Source organism: Rhamphochromis longiceps, linkage group LG14 (genome assembly GCF_057381845.1).
Source record: "Rhamphochromis longiceps isolate RC_006_pf linkage group LG14, R_longiceps_female_GT1.1, whole genome shotgun sequence".
Taxonomy (NCBI): Eukaryota; Metazoa; Chordata; class Actinopteri; order Cichliformes; family Cichlidae; genus Rhamphochromis; species Rhamphochromis longiceps.
The window spans coordinates 10,791,548-10,810,922 of NC_140570.1; the positions used below are offsets into that span (position 1 = coordinate 10,791,548).

Sequence of the window (19,375 nt, forward strand, 5' to 3'; positions counted from 1 at the left end):
TCTCCAACAGGAAACGAAGGAAGCGTCCTTGGAGATGTTGTTAGGAGTGTAACTTTCGCATCTTTCCCCTGTCTTTGTGCACAATGCCGCCGTCAAAGAACTGACTGCTAAGCGTTGCTTCCACAGAGGTTAATTTAAAGTTGGGAAGGTAAACGGCTCGGCTCTAATCTGCTTTCCAACTACTTAGCTTCCTGAGCTAACGTTACGCTAACGTGGAAATTAGCTGAGATGCTAACGTTAGATTAATTAGATTTATTTCGCTCCTTTTACTCCCCGACCCTAATTGCTGTCCTCAGCAAGGATTATATGTTGATTGTATGCTGACTGTGGCTTTAGCCCAGAAGCCCTTTTCCCCATGCTAAACATTGTTAGTCAGTATACAACAAATATGCGACAAAAGTTAGCTAATGTGTAAATTTTACCCCTTTAGCTAAACGACAACGCAAAACCTGCCGTTTTCAAAAGAGATGTTGATGCAAACGGCGTTGCCATTGTTTTATAATATGTGCGTGAATTATGTTTTGTCTCTGCAGTAACCATGACTGCAGCTGCTCTCGTAGGAGACCAGCTGATCCTCGAAGAGGAATACGATGAGAATTATATACCCTCTGAACAAGGTACCCCAGCATCATTGAACAGCACAGTTGATGAGATTTAAACTGCACTGTTGCTTACTTGTGTTTATTCACACCTAAACGCTGAACTAATATTAGTCCGGAACATGTTGCATTCAGGTTCCATAAACAGAGCTCATGCAGAACTGCAGTGCTTTATGGCTTAAATTCTGGAGATTTCCAAAACTATGCTACATGATGGTGTATACTTTGCATTCAGCTCTTCTTCTTTTCTTCTGATCAGAGATCCAAGAGTATGCAAGAGAGATTGGCATTGACCCCGACAATGAGCCCGAGCTTCTGTGGCTGGCGAGGGAGGGCATCGTCGCCCCTTTGCCTCCTGAGTGGAAGCCTTGGTAAGTAATGGGAAAGCACCCAGGGAGTGGACCTCAAGCACCAGAGATATAAGTCCAGTGGCGGGGGGCGGCTTACTGGGCTTAAGCCCGGGTTGTTTTGTCAGAAGTCTTTTGGGGTGTAATTTTTTCATAGTTAGATGCCTGGCTGACAACTGCATAAAACAAAAACTACACACAATATTCGAAGCACATAGTGCACACTGTGGGAATTTACGACTGTGCGTAAATCCCCCCTAATATTGGTATGATCCGAGCTCAGACACTAAAACGGAGCCAGGCAGACAGAGGAGAACTGAAGTTCGATCAGGTACCAAAGCAAATCATTCGTACTGTACAAATAATGTAAATATGACGGTGTATCACGAAAGATTGATATCAAACTGATCACTTGGCCCATATTACGTTACTTGCTCTTCGAGTGAATCAACAAATGGTGAAATGAAAAGCCGAACAACAACAATGCTGTTTCTTTAGAGACTCTTAGCTTACATGTATGTTTATTTCATATTTTCAGTTGTTACCCTCCACGGCTAAATAAATCGGTTTCAGTAATGCACTGATATACAAGAATGGACATAAGGGGCTTCTTTCAAAGAAAAAACTCTGGTAGTATTTTATATATTATGCTTTGTATGTTGTTCAGTATATTTCTATGCAAAACAAGAGGAACTTCAATACACAGCAGTATATTCACAGTTGAAACCAGATATTTACATACACTTTATGGAAAACACAAGAACATTTTTTTACTGTACAACATCAATTTAGAGTAAACTTGTTTTGTTTTGGATAAATAAATATTGAAATATCTTTTGAATTAGTTAAATGTCAGAATAAAGAGAGACAGAGTTAGCTGTCTATTTTTTATCACTTTCATCAAATTTAGGAGCACATGTACACTAAGTTTATTGTTAATTAATAAGAAACTCCAGATGATTCCATTCTGAGCTGAAGAAGCTTCTGATAGGTTAGTAGAGTCCATGTGAGTAAATTGGTGGCACACCTGTGGATGCATATAAGGCAAAACACAGAGCCTGTTTCTTTAAAATGGGAAAATCAAGAGATGTCAACCAAAACACCAGGAAAAGAATTGTGGAGCTCCATAAGTGTGGCTCAATTTTGAATACAATTTGGTGCCATTTGCAATTAAGAAATACAGATAGTTTCTCTCTTTACTCTTAAAGTTAACAAATATGTTTTTTATATTTAGCAATCTAAAAAAATAAACATTTAGTCTGATTTGATGTTACAATTAAAGTGTTTGTGTTTTGATCTGAAGAGTGTGTAAATATCTGGTTTCAACTGTATATTTGATGATTGTCAGCACAAAGAGGGAGAGAGAGGAACAGAGAGGGAGAGAGAGAATGAGGACAGAACAGAGGTGGAACAAGAGCAGGTGAGACACACATGTTAGTCAAATGGTTGTTTACCAAAAGTATCACCGTATCATAGGTACTCATGTATCTCGTACCTAGTGTTTCTTTTTAGGTTTGCTATTTTTCAAATTCTATATTTATTACGTTATGCAGACTTGTTTGCACAACAAGGCTAAATAATTATATAAACTTTTCTGAATCTAAATAGTGTGCTTTGGTAGAATTAAAAAATAATCGTAGTGCAGGTCTATGATGATTTTTAGTGCTACTATCATCTAGTTCTGATTCTGGTTCTGTCTTGGTTAAGTCCTCAGTAGTCCTGATTTTGAACTGTTGTAGTCCTGTTTTAATTCCGGATCAGTTCTGGGTCTGGTTGAATTGGGGTTTAGTCCTCATGTCTTGATACAGCCCCGACTTTGTTCTGCCTTGCTGCTTAATTAAAAACCTAGTTCAAGGTGTCCTGCATATGTGATATATATTTTTCCCTATATGAAGTCATTCTTTTTTGAACAAAACTCAAAACAGAGCCTATTAATCTTTCAGTCATTTCAGTCACACACAAAAATATATATCCCACATGCATACTACCCTTTTGGGCTAAGCCCCGGGTGTTTCAAATGTCTGGCTCCGCCTCTGTATAAGTCCCCTTTCACGTATGCTCTGGCAAATTCAGGTGTTTTACAAAGTGTTTTCAAGGTGTGGATTACAGTGTAATTTCCAGCTAATTACAAGTGAGGGTCTGTTGTTGACAACTGAATGCCAAAGTGTGTAGCAACCATCTCTTATCAAATTCTCCAGGGAGACGTCAGAGCTATTGACAAAATAATGCCTCTAACCCAGCAACACATGGCTTACAAAGCAGTTATTATTACTTGTAGATAGATGATAGATTAACGTAATAGATTAACATAGCCATCCTTCTAATTCTTGGCTCATGTGTTTTATATAATTTAGCTTCATTATGATGTCCTCAATGAGTGGTGTTAACTGTAAGAATGGATTCTATGGTTTTTAACTGAATGTATTAACTAAACCTAAATAATTATTAAGACAGTTATAGCATAATAATCATTTGTAATGCTTAATGGACATAAAAATGTAGGAGGTGGGGTTATATGATCCATCCAGCACCACCAGCTTGTCCTCCTACAACAGGTTTGCTTTAGTTGTCCACACTGGTTCATCCCTTCAGTTTGGTAAGTGTTAATGGTGTTGTTGCACAAGGCCATTTTAAATAATTTCAAGAATGTCTGATACCTTCAAAGTAAAATTATAAAGAAATGTGGGGTGACTCAAGACTGAATAGAACAGTGAATGACTCCCGTTTCCTTTCTCCTTACCCACAGCCAGGACGTGACAGGGGACATCTACTACTTCAACTTCTCCACGGGTCAGTCCACCTGGGATCACCCCTGTGACGAGCACTACCGACGCCTGGTGGCCCAGGAGCGTGAGCGAGCTCAGCTCACAGCCACAGCTGGGGGCGCAGGAGCCAAGAAAGACAAGAAAAAGAAGAAAGAAAAGAAGGAGAAGAAAGAGAAGAAGAAGAAGGAACCACTCAAAACTCATGGGGTGAGTGGTTTTATTGATTTATTTTCTTCCTTCTTGTTTTAGACAAAAATTTTATGTTTACTTATCGAGCAACATTGCATCAGAGTATAAGTGGACTGCAAATAAGATGTGTATAGATTGATTAAGTGGTTATAGGGACAAACGTGTATGTATATGTGTGTGTTCGTATTTTCACTACTAAAACTGTAGCCGAACAACAAACTACTGTTTGTTACTGGGTTATTAGGAGGTTTTCTGAGCTCATAAGGGTTAGCCTGTTGATTCTTAAAGTTTGAAATTCACAACTCCAACCTCCATCCATCCAGCTTCTTTCACTTAACCATGCTGGAGCCAATCTCTTCTGCTATAGGGCAAGAGGTGGGCTACACCCTGGAAAGGTTGCAAGTTTGTCACAGGGCTGACAAAGAGAGACAGACAACCATTCATGCTCACATTCACACCTGTGGGCAGCTTAGAATCATCAACTAAACTAACCTACAGACAAAGGCCCCGGCCAGATGGTGGATTTGAACCCAACACCTTCTTGCTGTGAGATTAACCACTGCTCCACCGTCGTGTTGTCAGTGTTGTTGTTGTTGTTTTTTTCAATTAGCCCTTAAAATGCTCAGATTTAGCCCGCCAAGGTCCTTTTATGCACACTTTGCAAAATCAGTTTCTAACATTGTGGACACTTTATCAATGTTTTTATATAGTGTTATGCTGCCTCAGTGTCTTCTGCATCTGCTTCTGCATGATCCCCACTGACTCGGTGTTGTAATCGGGGCTCTCTTGGGGTCCGGGCCATCTGCTGCAGAACTCTGTGTTCTCCCTGTGACTGAGAGAGTTCTTTATGTCACAGGCTGGAATTTTGGACTGCTGCAGAAGGAGTTGTGGAAATGTCTAATTAGTGGTATTACGTTATTAAAATATAAACATCTAAAGAGCCCAAATACATTTTCTTTCTACTGCAATATTAAAACTAGACTTCCATGTCAGAGAACACGATGCATTCCTAAAAAAGGATTTGTTGAAAAGCGAGAGCTCACATCACCGACTGCGTCTCTTCTCCTACAGGCCCTCAGTTCGTCTCTGGGACCTCTGCAATCTTCGCTTACCAGCCTGGCTCCCCTGCGAGGTCTAGATGCCCCCAGCCAAAGCGCTCTCTCTGGATCTGCCACTGCTCTGCGGGGGTCTCTCGGCAGCTCTGGGGGGTTGGAACCCCTCAAGAAACCCCTACAGGTAAAAGAGCCATCATGCTACGTTATGGATGAAATGTTGTGCTTCTCCCTTTTTATCCCATCTGAATCTCTTCCTTCCATTCATTCTTTTTCAGGCTCCTCGAACCAGTGGAGCAACCAGAATACTCGGCATCCGACAGGAAGAGAGAGTGTCATTTACTTTGCCCGATTTTGACAGTGATGATGACAAAATCTCAGAAAACGAGGTTGGTTTAGCTTCCTGTAGCTCCCAGGAAATACACTTCACGTCCTTCTGTAACCAGCGACTGTTCTTTCCAGCCAAGTCCTCATGATTCAGACAGACTATTGAAGAATCTCCACCTGGATCTGGATGCCCTCGGAGGAAGCCTAAAGTATGAGGTAGACAGGATTACTAGCTTTTTACTACTCTGAGTTATAATTTAGGCACAAATAACTGCATTGACCATTATGCACCTTCTCATTTATAGAAAGTATAATTATGTTTCCTAATTAATGGTTTATCAGTGTCAGTGTTAAAGTTTCCTGTGTAAATGTTTACTGCAGGAAAGTGATGCCACTGGCGCAGCACCAGCTGAGGAGAGGACGGAGCCCGAGTTGCAGGATTTGGGCCTGTCTGGTGACCACAGCCCTGAACCGCAGTCACAACAAGTAAAAGCACACAACAGTGTCCACGCATCATTTCTCTCTTTCTCGCTCTCAACAAGTAAAACCTCTCTGCCACTTCTGCCCTCTTCACCTGTGTGTGTGTCTTTGAACGGCTGTGGTGTGTTGTTTAATGTGCGGCACATTCGAGGTATTATAATGATTGTTGTGTTTCTGTTTTTTAAACCAGAGATTTTGTACAAAGATCAGAATATGTTTGTGAAGAATGGGGGTCTCGGGTACCTTTCCTCTGGTAAAACTGCAGAGTGAGAGATTTAGAAAATACACAAACACTGCTGTATTTTCAGTGCCTGTTTAACTAGAAGTGTTATTAATGGGTATTGGTGCTATATTATTATAAGTGTTTTTATGATTACAAGAAGGGACTTTTCTTGTTGTCTTGTCTAACTGTGGTCTCTAAACCATATGTTTCTGCTTCTCTTGTGTCTCTTTGACCTTTAAACCTTTCACCTTTGCACTGTGACCCATGTGTGTCCCTGCAGCTGCTGTGCTGCTGGGATCTGTCCTACGGGCACGGCTGTTACTGTGTCTTCCTCTTTGTCCTTCTGTCCTCCTACTGCCACTGTTACTGCTTTGCTCTCTAAACAGCAAGAGCATGGGCCATCGCCATCAAAACTCATTCATGAATTTATTTATTTAAGTATATCATTCACAGTATAATTCCTTACCATCACCACTGAGCAGTTGTATTTATATCATGTAATTTAATAAGTCATATAAATAGTTTTTTTTTCTGAAATGTATATATATTACAGACACGGCCAGGTTTGTTAATCGGGCCAAATTAAATTTTAAAAAAGTGTTGAGGGATAAAATGCAATTTACTTACTAATGATGCACAAATTTGTGACACACTTTATTTCTGTATTGAAAAACACAATCACCAAAAGGAGCACAGATGGCTTTCAAAGTTGAGAACGCGGGCACATCTTTGTTGCTTGAAGTCTGACAGACCTAATATGTGTGTAGTTTTTATGCCCTAAGCAAATGTGGAAGAGTAGACCAAGGAGAGGTTAGAGAAGGGTCCATAAGTTTTTGGACAGTGACAGATACTTTGTAGCCTTTCCCTAAGGATAGTGCAACAGTTTCTTTTTTTATGGCTTTATTGGATAGGTAAAGTGAAGACTGACAGGAGGGCCACGTTTCGGACTTGAACCCAGGCTGTCGGCTCTCAGCCGTACAGCATATGGTCGCCTGCTCATCCAACTGAGCTAAACGAATATTCTGTAAAATGTTCGGCTAGCAAAAGTAGTCTAGTAGAACAGTGATGTGCTCTGTGGTTCTGAAAAAAATACAAAATTTGAGGATTTCATTTAAGATTTGATGCTTATGTGAAAAAACAAGTTTATAAAGCCACGCTTGGCTTCATGAAGTCAGACTCCTTCTAGTTTAGCTGGATGTTTCAGGAGGTTGAGTTTCCTTTCAAATAAAACCAGTTTTTCCTCACATGCCAAATAAATTAACACAAGTTGAGAAAATTGTCTCATTTCTGCTATGTGCTCTGTGCTCTTGTGCAGCATTTCCCTAGCAACAACTATTGTTGCCATGTGAGGTTAAAATGGACCCAGTAATAATTACATAACCCACTGTGTTAGCCAAATGTCCAGCTGTGATGCCTCTGTCTTCATACTGGACTCGAGTTCTGAGTCTGACTGAGAAGCTGAGGGACACTGTGTGCCCATACCCTGCTCTATCGTCTTTCTTGACTCTAATGGGGACAAAGTGAACATTATGTTGGATTGAGTAAGACTAAACTAGTAATTAAGTCTATTAGCTCATTAAGAAAGTGTTTGCAGAAGTCACAGGGAGCTGAAGGGTCATTTTCTCTTAGATGTCTCTATAACTAGATTTCTTTTCATGACTGGAGGAGTCGCCTCCTGCTGATTTATTTATAAGGAATGCCGGTTTAAGGCACTTTTGCTTCTTTTATATGCACCTTAGTGAATTATGCTGCATGACTGATTTAAATGCTGAAGGGATAAATAAGGAGAAAAACTGTAAATGCAGTTGTATCACTAGCTTCTTTACCTGTAGTAAACTTATTTAGACTTTTTTTTTTCACCAAATCAAGGCTTGCACCCAAAGTCATAAATTTGGTGTGTTTTGGGGGAGAATAACAGAATTCCCTGTTGATTTGTCAGCGTAAAGGTGTACTGATTCAGTGCTGAAACAAGGAAATCACAGTCATAAAACACACCTGCTCGAACTATCCCCCGTGTTTGTGCTTGTGTTTAAATGTGAGTCCCAGAACCACAATGTTTGTGTCTTTTGTTTGTGCAGACATGCATGTTCTTGTTTGGTGGATTTATTTTTATGTGCTGACTGCCTAACAAGGTGTGGGATGGATGGACCATTCTTCCCATTGTCTTCCACCCAGGATTCTCTGAAGGGTCGCCACAGCCACCTCTCTCCACAGACAGGCAGTGGAAATCATGTCAGTGAGGAAGGGGCTGATGCTGTCACTCCTGATCCTGAACACTCTGCTGAGCACTCAGAAGAGGAGGTAGCAGAGGAGTTAAATGAGGCAGAGGAAGAAGAGCAGCAGGGTAGCACATTAGACAAAGATGAAAAAGGAGCAAAAGAGACAAAAGGAGATGTGGAAGGTAGACAGGAAGATGGAAAAAGCCAAGAGGAGGGGAAAGAGATAGAGGATGCTCAAAGGAAAGCGGCTGGAGAGAACAAGAAAGGGGAAGATGAAAATAATGAGCTAGAGGAAGAGTGCTGTGAAGATAAGGACGAGAACAAAGATGAAGACATAGAGAGGAAAGAAGAGCAGCAAAAAATAGAAGAAGAGGAATGTGAGGATAGTAGCAGTGAAGTCGTGAAGAAGTCCTCCAAAAGTGATCAAGGTGGAGAAAGTCGGGAGGAGGACAGAACTGACAAAGAGAGGGATGAGCTTGAGAGAACTGTAAGTGACGGAGGGCACAGTGAGAGAAAGGAAGAGGAGGTCGAGACCAGTAGCAAAGGAGGGCAGGAGGAGGAGAGCGATAAGGTTTTGGAGAGGTGCTCTCTAAGCCGGAGGAAACTGACAGAGAGTGATGAGGTGTTGGAAAGATGTGTACAGAGCGAAGGAGAAGACACAGAGAGGGGGGGAGTGGAGCTAGAGGAGGACTCAGTTGGCCAGAGAGCATTAGACAGCAAGGAGGAGGAGGAGGAGGAGGAGGAGGTTATAGAGAGGTTTAAAGAGGAAGGAGCTTATGACCAACCAGCCAGTAATGATCGGAAGATGAAAAATGTGACAAAAAATTCTTCCCTTCCTGCAGAGGTAGGGTCCAATGTTGTGCCTCTGTGTTGCCTCTCAGTCTTAGTCTTGCTTGATTTTTGCAAGCAGGTGCATGTAGTCGTTCTCAGGCTCCAACTCCACTGCCTTAGGGGCTGCTACTTGCCCTGCGACTTCCTGCCTGGAAGTCTTCATTCACACACTGAATGATAAATCGGGCAAAAGGTCAATCTATCTGAGCCCCTGAGGATTGGATTGGAGCATTTTCCCATTGACAGTGCAGACTTATTAAGCTGACCTGACCTTAAGTTGCTGGTTTGAGTTTTCTGTTCAGACAGAACTGTCATATCCCACAACCTTGCCCTTCACCTGGAGAGTGTGCTTGCTTTAGTTGCACAATGATTTTGCAGTGTGCCTGCCTGCAGTCTGGCCTTGGTTGTGTTTGCATGTAGGCTGTAGCTTGGAATCACCCTTAGTGTCTTTCTGTGGCTTTGGTAGAGACAGCATGCTTGGATGTCCAGTGTTGCTTGTGGGCAGTTCAGTTGTTTAGACATAGGTTATCAGCGAGAACGTTACATGATCACTGTCTGTACTATTGCAGAATTCTGAAGCCAGTAAGAACATTGAGGAGGCGTCGTCCTCCATAGATAACAAGGTATGCACCCTAACTCATTTACCATTCAACCTACTGTGCTCAAAAAGCCAAAACAAACCCCCCCCAAAATCCCCCAAGACTCTTTTAAATATGGCATGGTCATGACCTAAAAACCCAACTCATTTCATCTTAAAAGCCTCTTAAAAGCCTTTATGAGGTGTTACATTTTATTTATTTTAATAACAGGCTATGTGGGGACAATGACACTTTTTTTCTTGTGGTGTTCCACTGATAGGCAGGCTTGGACAAGTTATAATGGTCTAAAGGGTTCAGAAAATAAATGTCTTTTTCTGGGTTAGAATTTCAAAATCCAAAAAGCTTCCCTTTCATTTAACTGCATAAATCTCTTTTTATTCTTCCAGTGTAAAAAAAAAAAAGAAGCAAAAATTTGCAGCTGCGACACATCTGATAAATGATTTTTAGATTTCAAACTCTGTCTTTCAGCTGTCGCAGAAGGCTCTGGACATCAACGATCTGTCTGATGCTGTCAGTCCACTGGAAAAAACTGACACAGAGGAGAAGGAGGAGGAGAAAGGAGAAAAGGGGGAAAGGAAAGGAGGAGAGGGCAGCAAGAGGTGCCTTTGGTTTACATATTGGTCCTCAAAAATATCTGCTTTGTTGATTTTATGTGACTTTATCCTCTTAAGAAGTTGCACTTAGCACTCGGTCTATTTTGTTTTTTTAGTAAAGAAACATCTACTTTTTACAACATTTACAGTTTATAAAGAAAGCTTTAGACTTATGCCCTTCTTGCCTGTTCATAGAATTATGATGAACAAATACAACACCTTTTAACTCTTTTGCTCTCATTCTTTTATTTTAGCCATGTGCTGGCCAAAGACAGAGACACATCCCCAGTGCATAAAGTTGACCGGCTTGTCCTTCACCAGTCCAGCCTTTCACCGTCACCCTCCATCTCCTCGCATTCAGACCAGGCTGTCACCCCCAGGCAAACGGCCCAGGGCCTCGGCGTACCTCTGGGATTTGAGAGGCCTGAAACTTCCAGGGGCCGACAGGCACGGTTTTTGAGCATCCAAGCTGATGGTGTTAAACGCTCCTTAAAAAAACAAGAGAGGGCTTTGGAAGAAGAGCTGGGAGGGAGAAGCCGGAAAGATGGGGAGAAGAAAGAGAGTGAGAAAGAAGAAGAAGAGGAGAGAAAGAGGCTAGAGAGAGAGGAGAGAAGTAAGAAGGAAAGAGAGGAGATGGAGAGGGAAAGGAGGAAAGCTGACCGAGAGATAGAGGAGGAGAAGGAGCACATAGCTAAGGAAAAAGAAGAGAGGATTCGTCTGCTCCGGGAAGAGCTGAAAAGAGAAGAGGAGGAGGAGGAGGAGAAACTGAGGGGGGAGACTGAGGAAAGACTGAGGTTGGTAGGAGGTCAAACTCAAAGACAGCACCTTTAAATTTGTTTTTGTATTGTGTTGTTTACTTCCTGCTCTTTATTGTTATTATTTCATGAGGTGTGAATCCGCGAATTGATGAAGCTCCTTTGCTTCCAAAGGTTTTTTTTGTTGTAACTACATACACAAATGCTTCTGAATTTACATGCCTCTCCCTCAGGGCTTTACGGCAGCACCTCCTGTCTAGAAGGAGAGAGGAGGAGACCAGGCTGAACGAGGAGTCTGACAGAATGTTGGAGGAGCTCAGAGAGTCTACGAAGAGGGAGAGGGAGCAGCAGCAACACAAACTCAGGTCAACGCTTAACACACAGTCGCCCCTAAAGAAGTGAAAAAACACAATCCCTGTATTAACATGAACATCTGCGTCATGTGCAGGGAAGAGAGTGAAGTCCTGTTAAAGGAGGTACGTGTCACTCTAGAGGAAGAGCAAACTGCAGCGCGGGAAAGACTGGAGGCCCAGAAGACACGGGACATCGAGCGACTGAAGGCGGAGTTAGAAGAAGAGCTGGAGACAGAGAAGAAGAGGCTCCAGAGAGAGAGGAAGGAGAAACTGGACTCTCTGAAACAGGAGGTAACTGTTGATGCTGCTGATTTTTTTTATCCTCAGACAGCTTGTCTTTATAGGGATATTTAGGTCAGATAAATCACAGTGTTCACTGGACTAAAGAGGAGGGGGACCATCCAACTTATTACTAGCACTCAGTTCAAAATCCTGCATCTGTGATGGAATGGAATTAGAGCACCACATGCTCCCATCCAGATTCAGGGAAGGCCTTTCATATTTCAGCAAGACAATGCTAAACCGCATACTGCATCTGTTACTGCAGCATGAAGCATGCTGCAGTAACAATGCTAGCCTTTCACCATCCTGAAACATTTGACACATTATGAAGCAAGTAAGAGAAAGAAGACCCTGGACTGCTGAGCAGCAATGCTCGAACTTTTAAAATAAAATGTTATGTAATGCATGAGGTGAGAGTTCTCTTACTGTGGGGGCTATATTTTGATAGCTGCTTTAATAATTATAGAGGCCACATCCTGTATGTAGTTATGAGAAGGTATCCCTTTAATAGAATCCTATTAAACTAACTGTGTGTCATATACCTGTCTGAAATAAAGTACACATTTGCTTTTATATTGTGATTAATCTTGTCTCCATGTGGGAGATAATTTATTATAGGTGAGGGAACTCAAACTGTTGGTTGACAGGTGACAGGGGCGGATCTAGAGGAGTGGTATGGGGTCGCATGTGCCACCCTAAAATGATCTCTTGCCACCTCTAGTGCCACCCTAGTTTTGCATATGACGGTGTTGTTTATTAAGATAAGATAGCATTAACACTTTGAAGGTGGAATGAAGGTGACTGTTCTTAACACTGTGTGTGCTGCACCTCCGAATTGCAGGACCGGCATGTGATTAAGCTGACATAGCAACAAGCTGGAGCCACGCTGAGTCTCTATTTCAGCTTGTGTTGAAAGTTTGGACTTCAAAGTATACATCAGTTTTTAAATTTTAGTGACAGGCCACTAAATCCAGACTTCTGATTAAAAAACTATATTTTTATATGTATTTATTTATTATACAGGCTATACAGTACATAAAGTAAAAATTCACGTGTTATGTAACTGAAAAGTTTAATTATGTGAGCTACAGAAAATAATTAAGTTATAGACTATATTTATATGAAACATGTGTATACTTACTGCATTTAAATCATGCAGTAAGTGTAACACCTGCATATGTGTTTCAAAAAAGGCTTACATTTTGCCATCCCATTTGATTTCCATGCCACCCTGATGCCACCCTACGAAACTTTCTCTAGATCCGCCCCTGATAGGTGAAAGTTTTTTTCCTATCTTGATTTATTAAGATTGTTATTGCGATTTATAGAAAAGTGATCATACACGTTCTGAAGGAAGCAAATGTATTGTAGCTGCTTTCATGGGAGAAATCAAGATTAAAGTTGGGTTCAGTAAATAGTCAAATATTGTCCTTGTTATGAAGCAATCTGGACTGAAAAACAAACCACTGACTCACACTAGATGCTGGTAGGTTAAACCTGGATGTTTGTTGTCTTGTGTAGTGAAAGGACTCCAGAAGTCAGTTTTGTTGTGACCTAGTCCTTGTAACTCCATTTCTAGTTAGACTTGTCACTCAGGGCAAGAATTCTTGATCACAGTGGTACTAACATACCAACATATTTTATGTCTATGACCTAAAGTCCTAAAGTGTCTGCGTCACCATACAGTTGTAGCTTTGTTTTTTTTAGTTTTTGTAAAGACAGAAAAGACAGACATTGCCAGGATCTAAATGGTCTCAGTTTAAACTGCCAAATGATCTTTGTGGCCAGTGGTAGTGTGATATACTAATGTAAACATTAAAACCAACCGATCCATGGGTTTGCTTCGATAGTACACGAACACAACAAACACGGATTAATGATCTGTCTGTGTTTGCACTTTTTTGTGTGTATAAAGGTCAGAAGCACAGAGAGGAGGAGGGAGCTGATGATGAGTCCGCGGCCTGAGCTGCAACTGGCCGAGTACCACCGCGAGGTTAGAGGACACATTTTTATACAGCATTGAATCATCATCTCTGTGAATATGAGCTTAAAGGGCGTGAAGCACTAGTAGCATTAGAATGGGTTATAACTTCTTTTTAAAAAATTTTCCTTCCCCCTTTTCTGCACCGCTGCCCAGCTGACCGATGTGCTCCAGGAAGTGCGAGAGGAAGTGCAGCGGGATCACGAGAGGAAGCTGGAGCAGCTGAGGAACGACCACAGGAGAGAGATGAACAGCATAAGAGAGAAATATCTAGACGAGGTCAGGGAGCGTTTCAGATTTAGTTGTACTGTAGATTCTTATAAACATATAGCCAAACTTTCAAGTAAGAAATGATCTTCAGACTAGAGCCTGGCTGATATTTTTAAGACCGATACCGATTAAAAAAACTGTTGTTTCAGCCGATATTCACCAAACATAACCAGATTTCCACATATCGTTATTTATAAGTGCTTAATAAGATACTGAATGATTTGTTTATGCTCGACCCGACTCTGCTCCTAACATCTGTTTCCAACCAAGCTTTTTGCCAAAAGGAAAGTTGCAGAGTGCCCTCTGGTGGACAAAGTATGCAACATCAACATTCATAACATGGTTGAAGGATGTTTCTCCTTCCTTTGTACATAAATGTCATAAATGACATTTTTGATATGTCAGCAAATGGCTAATATCAGTCTGATTGGCATATCAGCATTTCAGACTGCTCTAAAGAGGCAGTTTATTTCTACTCTTGGCTCCAAATGATATTAGTAAGTGCAGATTTCCTTAATCTGGCCAGCTCAGGCATAGAAGACTGACTCACCTGCTGTTTCCATCTTCTGTTTAAGAGGAGTTGGTCAGATTCAGTCAGGTAGAACTTTAAGAGGAGCTAAATAACTTACTCTAGGAGAGGCTGTGAAAAAAACAATCTGGAAATGCGTATAACAGGTCTGAATCTAGGAAAAGAGAGACTGAGCTGTTAAAACAACACCACACATGCTTTGGACTTTAAAGTAAAGAATAGCTTTTCTCACACGGTGTCACGTTTGTGTTTAATTTTAAACAGTGGACTAGTATCACAAGCTTTTGCCTCAAGGCTTTTTTTGTAAACAAGCAGGATACTTACTATCAGTCACGTCATTGTGTCTGTGTCCTAGGAGACGGCTCAGAGGGAGCGCTTGCTGTCCACTCTGCAGGAGGACAGAGAGCGATTGCAGGCCTCACATGCTGTCCAGCTGGAGAAGCTCCGCTTACAGCTGGATGCACAGATACAAAAGACTGAGCTGGCACACTCACGCAAGGTAAGTCAGGACAGACACACGAATGCTAACTCTGAGGTGGGGTTTACATAATATTTGCTAAGCTGTGCCAAGGAAGGGTAAAGGTTAGCCTTTTCTAAAAGGAAGTCATCTTATCTCTTTGTGTAGGAGTCAGAGCTGCAGGATTTGGGGGATCAGCTGGAGCTGAGAGCCAAAGAGCTGAAGAGCCAGGAGGCCATGCTGCAGACCAAGGTCCGTTTTAAACAATATGTGCTCTGTTAAGAGGTATCTGAACCACATGGACTAATCAATTTCTGTCTCCTATCAGGCAGCAGATCTGAAGAGGAGGAGGAAGCTGCTTGGACAAGAGGAGCAGGAAGTGGACCGACAGATAGAGGTGTGAAGCCATGCTCTCTCCTAATGAACAGATTTTATTCACTTGCTTTGCGATCTGCCAACTTTCCTTTTTTCCTCCGTCAGGCCTTACCTCGGCTGATCCAGGAAAGAGACCGGCTGAGAGAGGAACTCGAGAGGATGAGAGAAGAGACAGCCCAAGCCAGAGAACTCATCAACAGAGCCAGGGAGGAGAGGAGTGAGGCCAAGGAGAAGGAGGAGAGGCTTAGGGAGGAGTTGGACCGAGCCAGGGAAGAGAGCAGGAGAGCCAGGGAGGACAAGGAGCACCTGGAGACCAAGGTGGCATTGCTGCAGGAGAGATGTGACCGCCTCAGCCACAGAGTCAGGTAGAGGCTTCCTACACTAATAGCTTTCAAAATAAAAGCTCTGATTGGTACTCATAGATTTGCCTCAGTATTAAATGACAGAATGACTGTCGCCTTGCATATGTAGAATTGTCTTGTTTTGTATTTGTTTAGCTTTTTTAATGGCTTTAAATATGATTCCATGTGAAAAGTCTGCTGTCGTTTTCTCAGTGAGCTGGAACGAGGTGAAGGGGCGAGCACGTCCGCGGAACAAGAGCAGGACAGAAAGAAGGCGGCAGAGAAGACGCCGCCGCCCTCCAGTGACAGAAGAGACACATCACTACATGTAGATGACCTGGAGGAGCCGCCTCTTTCCCCTGTACCTGACAGCAACAGCAGCATGGATGAGTAAGGGGAGCACACACACAGTACCAATCACAGAATAAACAGTTATAAATTTTCAGGATTAGGGGTTTGTTTATGGTTTGGTACTTTCCAGCATTTTGTTCTTATCATTTTGTCAATCTAAAAAAATAGCCGAATCCTAAAAATTGAAAAACCTTTGAGGTAGACTACTCCTAATAAGATGACAGATGCTGTGAAAGCAGAGCTCCTCCCGGATCTGACATTACAGATTTGGGTTTTTTTCATTGTTACCACTCTTATGCACTTGTTGTTTATGTCCTCAGTACTAAATCAGCTAAAACTGACTACCGTAACAACCCCCTCTGCTACTTAACTAACAAGACCAATACCAGAAGTTTAAGTGACTTGATGTTGTACTGATTAAAACTCTTCCTTTCATTGTTTTGAAGCGTGCATGTTTCTAGTTCTAATGTTTGTATGATAGAAATATCAAAACATTTGAGTTTTTGGTGCGTGTCTACCTTCAACACTTCCCATCCCCACACCTCTAACGTGTCCAGATTCCGGCGGTACATCTCCTCACATGGCGCTTCCATCCAGAAGACCAAACTCTTCCTGGAGAGAGAGAGCAGCCGGCTGATGAAGAGGCAGGCGGCCCTGCAGGCCCACCCCGCTCAGGGAAGAGCGACCGAAGAGACGATGATAAACCTTGAGCAGGTAAGGGGGAGCCTTACGTGTTAAACCTCAATCGGATTTTTTTTTTAAACAAGATGGGAATTTCCCCTCCCTTTGTCAGGAGGCCAACAGTGTGGCGGAGCTGGAGCGGACGGTTCAGAGAGGAAACAGTCTCCTGCGGAGGAAAGAGGAGCAGCTTCTGCAGCTAGAGAACTCTATAGCCAAAGAGGTCAGGAGGTCATCAGCATGTATTTGTGCTCTTCTGTGAGCTTGTTTAAAGTCTCACTTGGAATGAGCTTGTGTAATCAGTGTAGAAGGTTATATTGACCAAGTAAAATTGATGAAAAGCTATAAAAATAAGCAGAACATTTAGCAGCATGGTACCTTTCTGCCACTCAACACTTTATATGCAAGGATGAAATGTGTCTCAGTGGATTGGAAATATAACCTGGATTAGATTTAAGGTGTAGCAGAAGGGAATTCACACTTTTAATGGAATGTCGTGATGACTGTAACGCCCTGGTGCTTTTTCCACGTAGCCGCTGTTTGAGGATTTGTCTCGGCTCGCCGGAGGAAGGAAGGTAACCTTTGATGTGAGTGAGTCAGACCTCAGCAGCACCGTGGAACCGCCATATGGGACAGGTAATGCATGCTCGCCAGACAATGAACAGGATTTTCACATTTCAGTCTAAATCCAACAAACAAGCCCTTGCTAAGCAAAAGAAGATGGATGGAAGTAACATGTTCCCCTGTAGCTATGGGCTGAGAGTAAAGCCCCTTTCAAAGTATACTGAATTAGCAGATCTAAGGTAACCTATACCATACTTTGATTTATGATTGGGGACTATAAGTGTCCCTTTGATTTGTGTGTCAGAGCCAATGTTTCTGTATATAAACTTCACAAATCAGCTGTTAATAGACAATCATTTTGGCTCTAGTGCGTCCCCAGAGAGCCGCTCCTACCAGTTTGAAGAACTCACCTGTTGTATTTTCTCTTACCTCTGCAAATCTACACTCTCCTCCTCCCTCTCTCTTCAGGTGATATTCCCACCGTTCCAGCCAAAGTCCAGGAATTAGCAGAGTCACTGCAGCAGATCTCAGGCCAGCTCAACACCGTCCTGGGTGCCTTGGGTTCGCTGACCCAGCAGGAGAGCACCACACCTTACGCAGCTTTCCCTCCACCTCTGTCTCATCCTCACTCCACTCTAGCTCCTACCTCCTCCTCATCAGCTCCTGTCATTGCTCAGATGTACAACCTGGGAACCAGCTCCTTAGCCTCGCCTCCTCCTCTGGAGAGGCCCTCAGAGCCACCGTGGAGCTGGGCGACTCAGAGCGGCCCTGCAGCCCCCCCACTCTTCAGCACGCCCATCAGCAGTGAGCTGAGGGCATCCAGGGACACCCTCAACAGCCGCTGGAGCCAGATATTCCCTGGTATGTTGTTGGATTAGTGGTGCACCAACAACAGCACTTGTTGGGGGAAAAAAAACAAAAAAAAACAAAGTTGTACAAATTGTGTCATTGTTCTCTTGTCCAGGAGCAGCTGTTGCCCCGCTCGGTTCCAGCACAACAAGACCCTCCACGGCTTACTCATCATACACTCCTCTGAAGTACTGCAACCTACAATACACCTTTAATCAAGCCTGTGTAGCAGATTCCACACAAACGCTGTTTTAAGTGTACTTACGGTAACTCCTGTGTGTGTCTCAGTGAACACAGCCGGGCGCTTCACTCCACACCGAGATCAGCTGAGATGGACGGCCAAAGGCTGCAGGGGCTGATAGACGGCAACAAGAGGTGGCTGGAAATGCGCAAGAAAGACACCAGCATGTATCCTTCCATCACTCTAACACACAGTCCATCCTCTAGTTCTCCTTTATTTCATATAACTTCCTTTTTAAAATTTTCACTTTGCAAATATCTCTAGTCTAAGTTCACCTTGGGTTGTACCTGCCATCTTTAACTCCACCGTTCAGACCGCTGTTCACCCGCTATCAGGCTCCCTCCTCAAAGAGCGGGCTGGTCCAGCTGGGCCTGGATGACAACAATCAGATCAGAGTCTATCATTACTGACAACATGATGCACGGCCTCCCTCTACCGAGACCGTTACCGAGGACTTTGTATTACTGACTGTGACACGTCTGCATTGTGATGTTTACATTCCTTCTTCTTCTTTTAAAATTAAATATGTCGGTTCAGAAAATTTTCAGGGATCGTTCAGCCTCCTCTGCTCTTCCCAGAGGAAGAGATCACTCTAGAGGACATGGCTGTTCATTCAGGGAGGTTACATATCTGAGAGGGCTGAGGACTTTTATCCTCCAACACTAGAAACTACTTTTATTTTTTCAGGCAAACAAATTCAGGGTTAGAGGTCCATGCCAGAACTTATCCACTCTGTTTTAAAGCTGTAGTTCACTTGTGTCGGGTTGGGTTTTCCTAATAAGTATAAGACAATCACAGAGAAGTGTCCTGTGCGATTTCTCTATTGCTGAAACCTTTCCTTCCACAACACGGCCTGATGGAGGTTAACCGTTTATGTAATGCACTTTTTAACAGAGACTGAATTTCCTGTTGTTTTTGTAAAGACAGTGAAGCCAATCCACTTTGAAAAATGTTTAATGTCCAGTCTCCTGGTGTTTGCATATCAGTAATAGTGAGCTGTCGACTAGTTGTGCCTGTTACATATTTGTGTAAATATTGTATTTTTCTATGAAATATTTTAATAAAACATTTTTAATGTGCGAATGATTTCCAGTGGAAAAACTTGTGGTTAAATTGTGAGCTGCT

At 42.6% G+C, this 19,375-nt stretch overlaps 1 protein-coding gene across 3 annotated transcripts; it reads left to right on the forward strand.

The window, feature by feature from the left end:
• On the forward strand, nt 1-19,337 carry cep164 (centrosomal protein 164). Of its 3 annotated transcripts, XM_085381096.1 has the most exons (28): nt 1-148; nt 534-617; nt 859-970; nt 3,693-3,918; nt 4,972-5,136; nt 5,231-5,341; nt 5,415-5,495; nt 5,661-5,765; nt 8,158-9,045; nt 9,602-9,655; nt 10,100-10,230; nt 10,479-11,018; nt 11,213-11,344; nt 11,428-11,623; nt 13,530-13,607; nt 13,752-13,874; nt 14,750-14,893; nt 15,020-15,103; nt 15,180-15,248; nt 15,332-15,591; nt 15,781-15,957; nt 16,476-16,632; nt 16,712-16,819; nt 17,130-17,232; nt 17,629-18,021; nt 18,125-18,197; nt 18,298-18,417; nt 18,564-19,337. In XM_085381096.1, the coding sequence occupies exons 2-28, from the start codon at nt 539-541 to the stop codon at nt 18,658-18,660; spliced, it is 4,806 nt and encodes a 1,601-aa protein (XP_085237222.1). In that variant the 5' UTR covers nt 1-148; nt 534-538; the 3' UTR covers nt 18,661-19,337. The 3 variants fall into 3 exon arrangements, with proteins under 3 accessions (XP_085237222.1, XP_085237223.1, XP_085237224.1); XM_085381097.1 differs by lacking the exon at nt 8,158-9,045; XM_085381098.1 differs by lacking the exons at nt 8,158-9,045; nt 9,602-9,655.
• Nucleotides 19,338-19,375: the final 38 nt, after the last annotated feature.